General features: G+C 38.8%; 1 protein-coding gene across 1 annotated transcript; it reads left to right on the top strand.

The window, feature by feature from the left end:
• Positions 1 to 5,273: 5,273 nt before the first annotated feature.
• On the top strand, positions 5,274 to 6,638 carry LOC149649688 (uncharacterized protein F54H12.2-like). Its single transcript, XM_089849184.1, has one exon. The coding sequence runs from the start codon at positions 5,274 to 5,276 to the stop codon at positions 6,636 to 6,638; it is 1,365 nt and encodes a 454-aa protein (XP_089705310.1).

Here is a 6,638-nt window from a genome sequence, read left to right as displayed (position 1 = left end):
GGCCGACTAAATATTACGGTTAGTGCATACCTAGGAATCGATGGTGGATTCAAATATGGATGTATTTTTACCGGTTTAATAGAAAATCCAGGTATAATTATAAATTATCCATACCAGTTGTACAGTCTACATATATATACGATTCAGAAAATAAAGTACCAAGAATTCAAATTTATAATTGAGAAATAACCATAGCTTCTTTCGAAGAGAAAGGTTCAAAGATCAACCAAATTTACTATATAAAGCCGATTTTCTAACTTTAACCATCATTCTGATTTATCTCAACCGAATCTCTTACACCTCGTCATTCGAATACAATCTAGACGATGTAAGTATGGTAGTCTATACCTTGATATTTTACAGTATTTACAAGATATTTTCGAAACTTATAGGAATCCTCTCAAGACTTTCCCTATTTCTACCACCAAAGGGGTAACGGTTACTCCAGATTGTAACATTTTTATCGGAACTTTGGATGGGAGTGTGGGCATCGCTTTAACAGAAAGTCATTTCAAACAACTTCGGGACAAGAACGATCAAATATCTTCCTTCTTGGAAAGCGATTCCATTGAAAATTCTTCGTTTTTCTTCGAAGGATCAGAAACAAGACGAGTCCAGCTAAGCATTTTCCAAAATCGGAGAGTGGTGGACGTGAGAGAAATCATCCCCGGAACTGGGACGAATTATAGAAAGCAGTACCTAACCAAAAGGGGTTTTACCATATCGCAATACCCTTGGAAGACCTTGATGGACAAATACGACGAAGTCATAGCGTATCACAACGAAGTGAAACGGGTCTTCAAAAATATCAAACGAGACGTACTGGACCATATTACTGAATACGTGGATAAGCAATGCAATGGTTGTAAAATTGATCATCCTTCACAAAAACAACACGATTGTCTGATGATTGATTGGAACACCCGTTTAGACACGTATTTTGTAGACGCGATGGATACTATTAGTTATTCCGAAATTACCCATAAAATTGACACCTTTTTAAATGAGGATATTCGCGATGCGATTATGTCTTTCATTGTATGTAACGCTAAAAAGATGTTGTATAAAACTGAAGATTTTTAAACAATAAATAATTGGTATTAAAGTCTCAATTCTCTATATCGTAGCTCATTTAAAATCATGGACCCAGTTATGAAACATCCATTCACTGGGCTTGTCTCAGGTCCCACTCAATGTGGAAAGTCACATTTCATTGCCAATTCAATTAAGCATAATGCGTCCTGCATTTCTCGACCTCCCCAAAGAATAGTTTGGTGTTATACAGAGCACCAAGAGAAATTATTTAATTCCGTGTTGGAAAATAATCCTAACGTTGAGTTTCACGAGGGTTTATTAGACCCGAGCAATTTGAATCCCGAGGTTAGAAATTTTATAATCCTCGACGATCTATTATGCGAAATAGCTAATAACAAAGACGTCACTAACTTATTTATTCGAGGTTTCCATCACCGTAACACTTCGGTACTCATTTTAATGCAAAATTTGTTTTATCACGGGAAAGAAGTTAGGACCCTCAATTTAAATTCCCAATACCTCGTAATTTTTCGTTCGGCTAGAGACGTCTCCAGTGTCTTAAATATCGCTAAACAAATTTCCCCTTCTAATACCAAGTTTGTTGTCGATGCATTTCGTCAAGCCGTGGCGAAACCATACGGTTATTTATTCATCGACCTGAAGCCAAACACTGCAGATGAATATCGACTGCGAACGGGAATAATACCAGGGGAAGAAGCCGCTATTTTTGTACCGAAATAAAATGACTATATCAACATCAAAACGGGTGTGTAAAAACTTGAATTTTTTAAAATTTTTGAGCACTTGTAACGCGAAACAGAGGAAGGCTATCATCAAACTATCGAATCGTGACGCTATATTAGCCTTAGTCGAATGTTGTATAAATGTACTACGCGGTAACATTCAACTAACAGACGGACAAAAGATACAATTGAAGAAACACCGTAATGTGTTGCATAAACTTTGTAGAAAAATTCCTCTCGCTAAGAGAAAACAGATTCTAGTTCAGAAAGGAGGTTTTCTCCCACTTTTATTAGCACCGTTACTCTCAATCGTTAGTTCAGTTGCAGGCTCTGCCATAAATCGTGCCATAAATAAATAAATGGCTCGGAAAATGATTTTGGTGTCCGAGGACGCTTTACGTCGAATGAAGAATACTACCACCGAAGATGTCGCTCTCGAATCGGACATACCATCCTTGGATAAAGAAATGAAAACTATTCTCGACAACCCTCGCATTTGCGAATCGGAGAAATTAACTTCATATAATCAAACTTTGCAACGACACATTGCATCTAATCGGAAACCAGTTGAAAAACAAAATAAATCAGTTAAAAAAACCTGGTACGAAGAAATTGCAACGTCTATCCCACCGTGCATGCTTTCTGACGCGATATCGTTGTACACTTGGACATTGAGGTATATTTCGTGGAACGAACTTGGCGAAATGGAAGTTGGGGGAAGGGTGGTGCCCGGAACTAACGTAGTGGATTTAATTTACGATGCGGTTAGAAAAACCATACCAAATACCGACCCAACGGGTTACAAAAGCTTCTACGAAATATTGCAAAATAACAATGTACCGAAAAAATTTATCAAAAACCCTACTAGAGCGCGTGTATTGAAATCATTAATGTTTAACGCGACACCACCCAAACTTAATCAATGGGTGACGATTTGATTGTAATTACAAATAAAACGTTTATCACGAGTTATGAGCCTTTATTTCCCTTTCATATCTCAAAATGGATGGTTGTACAGAAGTTGTAGCGCAAGGTATCGTGTCCAGATTATTTGAATCCTTTTCAAAAAATCCAAAAATATTAACCGGCGTCTTAATAATATTATGTTTCATAATAATCGAAGTTTTCGACTTCTTAATATTGTACTATGCGACACGCACATCCGGAAATAGTACCATTTATGGATAAGCTAGAAAATATTTATTACGACGTATCTGACTCTGGTGGGTACGTTGGTATTCGCGGATTGTATCGTTCAGCTAAAGAGAAGGGTCTCAAAGTGACGACAAAAAACGTTAAGGAATTTTTACAAAAGCAAGATACCTATACTCTACATAAAAATACCAGGTGGCGATATAATCGAAATAAGACGATAGCGTACGGTATAGACGATCAATGGCAAGCCGACCTCATTGACCTCCAGAAACTTTCCAAACAAAACAAAGGCTATCGATATATACTTGTTTGTATAGATATTTTTAGTAAATACGCTTTCGTTGAACCGGTGAAAGATAAGAAAGGAGATACTATAGTAAAGGCGTTGAAAAAGATACTGGATGGTGAAAGAAAACCAAGGCGAATACAGAGTGACCATGGGAATGAGTTTGTGTGTAAAGCCGTTCAAGCTGAATTAAAATCACGAGGAATTGAGTTTTTCGCGACAAACTCGGAAGTGAAAGCCAGTATTGTCGAGCGATTTATCAGATCGTTTAAATCAAGGATGTATCGATACTTTACTGCGAAAAATACATATACGTACGTCGATGTGCTCCCCAGATTAGTTAGTGCTTATAATAACAGTTACCACCGTTCAATTAAATGTAAACCTATAGAAGTAACACCTCAAAATTCCAAAATCATTTGGAAGAATTTATACTGAGATATTGACTTCAGTCCCCCTGTGAAGTACGATTTTGAAATCGGAGACATTGTCAGAATAAGCAAAAACAAAGGGCTTTTTGAGAAGGATACGTCCCTAATTTTTCGGAAGAATTATTTCGAGTAATTAAGCAAATACCGAGACAACCGCCGGTATATAAACTCGAGGCGTTAAATTCGGAACCCATTTTGGGTGTTTTTTAAAAAGAGGAAGTACAAAAGGTGGGAAAAGATCTCGAGACTTGCGCGTTCAAAATTGAAAAAGTGCTGAAAAAGAGAAAAAAAGCTGATAATACCGTAGAATTGCTGGTGCGTTGGAGTGGATACGGACCTCAATTTGGCAGTTGGGTGCAGGAAATTGACTTACAATGAGTTTCTATATCACTTTACCATCCGATTCATCGACAAAATACTTTCCCAACAATACTACGAGTAAATTTAGGACGTATCTTCCAGAAGTAGTAAAACTTAATGGCCCTTACGAAGTTGGATTAACGGAAATAAGTTATCCAAGAACCTGGAATAATGTGAGGGGAGAAAGATCTATAAGAATTTGGTCCACTGACGCTAAAACTATGGAAACGGTAGTTGTTATTCCAAATGGGAGTTTTTTATCAATTCGAGATTTACTCGGAATGTTGTTGTTCGATGATAGCACAATCAAATTCACGTATACTGCTAGTTTAAAACGCGTATCCGTTTTCATGGACTATAATTACACGATAAATATACCTGGTGATATTGCGGTTATGATGGGATTTACGCTTGACTCAAATGAAGATTACGTAATTACGGAATCCATGATGGCGCCTTATATCGTGGATTTGGATGCTGGATTACATTCTCTGTTTGTTTACTCTGACGTAGTTACAAATACGATCGTAGGGGATAGTAAAGTCCCTCTTTTGAGAATAATCAGCGTGAAAGGAAAAGACGGAGAAACTGTCGATGTGGAATTTGCTCGACCTCATTATCTGCCTGTAGCTTCTTCGGACATACAAACTATAGAAATTAACGTTATGGATGAACTGGGAAACCCTATACAATTCGAACGAGGGAAGGTGAACGTTACTCTACACTTCAGACCGCGGAGGACCTGGCTCACCTTATAATAATACGAGCTGGATGGGGTAACTTTCAGTTCAGTGAATAGCGGCGAATGACAAACATCATGGGACGACCCCATTACATTTCCGCCCTAAGCGATTATGAGGACTACTATTTAAACCAGGCTGGTTTCGGATCCATGCCTGTATATCGGGGTGTTCCTGTACAAAGAGGGTATGGATTAGGGAACATACTGGCTTCGGCCTTTCGGAGCGCCATGCCCCTTTTTAAACGTGGTGCTCAGTTTCTTGGAAGAAAATTTCTCGATACCGGAGCGAAAGTCGTGACGGACGTTGCTAGTGGTATTCCAATTAAAAAGTCTCTAGTGACTAGATCGAAGAGCGCCGGTAAAGAAACCTTATTGTCAGCTGCGAATGTGATTAAGGAGATGACAGGATCCGGAATTAAAAAGAGGCGGAGGGTGCATCGCAAAGTCACTCGGGTTAAAGCTAAGAAGAGGAAAACATCGTGTCGTTCTTATTCCGATATATTTTCCTAAAGCCCAAGAATATGGCGCTGATGCATCCTAACTCTAGTGGCTGCGTCAATGGCGAATTGGATATTTTCCAAGTCCCGTTAACGCAAACGGGAATTATCAGTGGTGAATGGGTCGAATACTTTCCCATTTCCAGCATCAGCAACAATTCAAACTTAGTTTTCTGCATTAGTGGAAATTCTGAATCCTACACGGATTTGTCCCAAACTCTGCTTCATGTTCAAGTGGATGTGAAAATGGACGATGGATCTTCCCCGAAAGCAGCCGTGATTGCCGCGGATGGTACAGTTACTACACCGGCGGATAATGTAGCCCCAGTTAATTTGTTTTTGCATAGTCTCTTTCCCGAAGTGCATTTGTTTTTAAACGAGAAATCGGTTACCCCTTGCGCTCAAAATTACCCGTGCAAAAGTATGATTCAAACTATGTTAACGTTTGGAGACTCTGCTAAAAATAGTCATCTGACAAGCTCATTATTTTATTGCGACACGCCGTACAAGTTCAACGATTTTGCGAATAACAAGGGTTTCTTGAAGAGAGCTAAATTCGCCCAAAAAGGAACTATAGATATGATTGGTGCTCTTCATTTAGACATTTGCCAACAACCTCGCTACCTTTTGAACTTGGTGGATTTAAAATTTGTTTTTGGAAAGCCCAATACCGATTTTTGCTTGCATTCTGACGTAAAATGTAAACTGAACATTAAAGCGGCATCGTTATATTTGAGGAAAGTCAAATTGATACCTGAAATCCCGCTTGCACACGCGAAGGTGTTACAAATGTCGAGAGCGAAATACCCAATTACCCGCACGGAAGTTACTTCGTTTTCGATCCCAAAAGGCAACATGAGCGTCGTGCAGGATCATTTATTTAATGGGCAGAAACCGAATAGAGTCGTCATAGGGATGGTTGAACAAAGTGCGTTTTTGGGTGATCTAAAATTGTCACCATATAATTTCCAACCCGTTGATGTGAATCACATTGGTTTGTTCGCCGACGGCAGTAGCGTACCACATAAACCGCTGACGCCAAACTTTTCAGAACATAGCTACATCCAAGCGTACGCTAATTTATTTCTTCAAACGGGTCAGTGGAATATTGACGAAGGAAATCAAATAAGCCGCGACGATTACCCTGGGGGAAACTGTCTTTTTGTCTTTGATTTGACGGCCGATTTAATGAACAATGCCTCCCATTTTCATCTCGTTAAAAATGGAAATTTGAGACTAGAAATGAAATTCGCTTCCGCGTTAAAAGAAACCATCGCCGTTATTGTATACGCCGAATTCCAGAGTTTGATTGAAATTGATAAGAACCGAACCGTAATCTTCGACAAGAATGGATACGATACAACTAACGAAAATTTTGGGGAAAGATAA

This window comes from Phalangium opilio, unplaced genomic scaffold, assembly GCF_054372755.1.
Source record: "Phalangium opilio isolate 3A_F unplaced genomic scaffold, DU_Popi_V2 ptg000087l_1, whole genome shotgun sequence".
Lineage (NCBI taxonomy): Eukaryota > Metazoa > Arthropoda > Arachnida > Opiliones > Phalangiidae > Phalangium > Phalangium opilio.
Note: the sequence above shows the minus strand (reverse complement) of the source record. Positions and strands in the feature narration are given on the sequence as shown.

What these genes read in the sequence shown, in the direction of transcription:
- LOC149649688 (XM_089849184.1), top strand. Translation starts at nt 5,274, where the DNA reads ATGGCGCTGATGCATCCTAACTCTAGTGGCTGCGTCAATGGCGAATTG.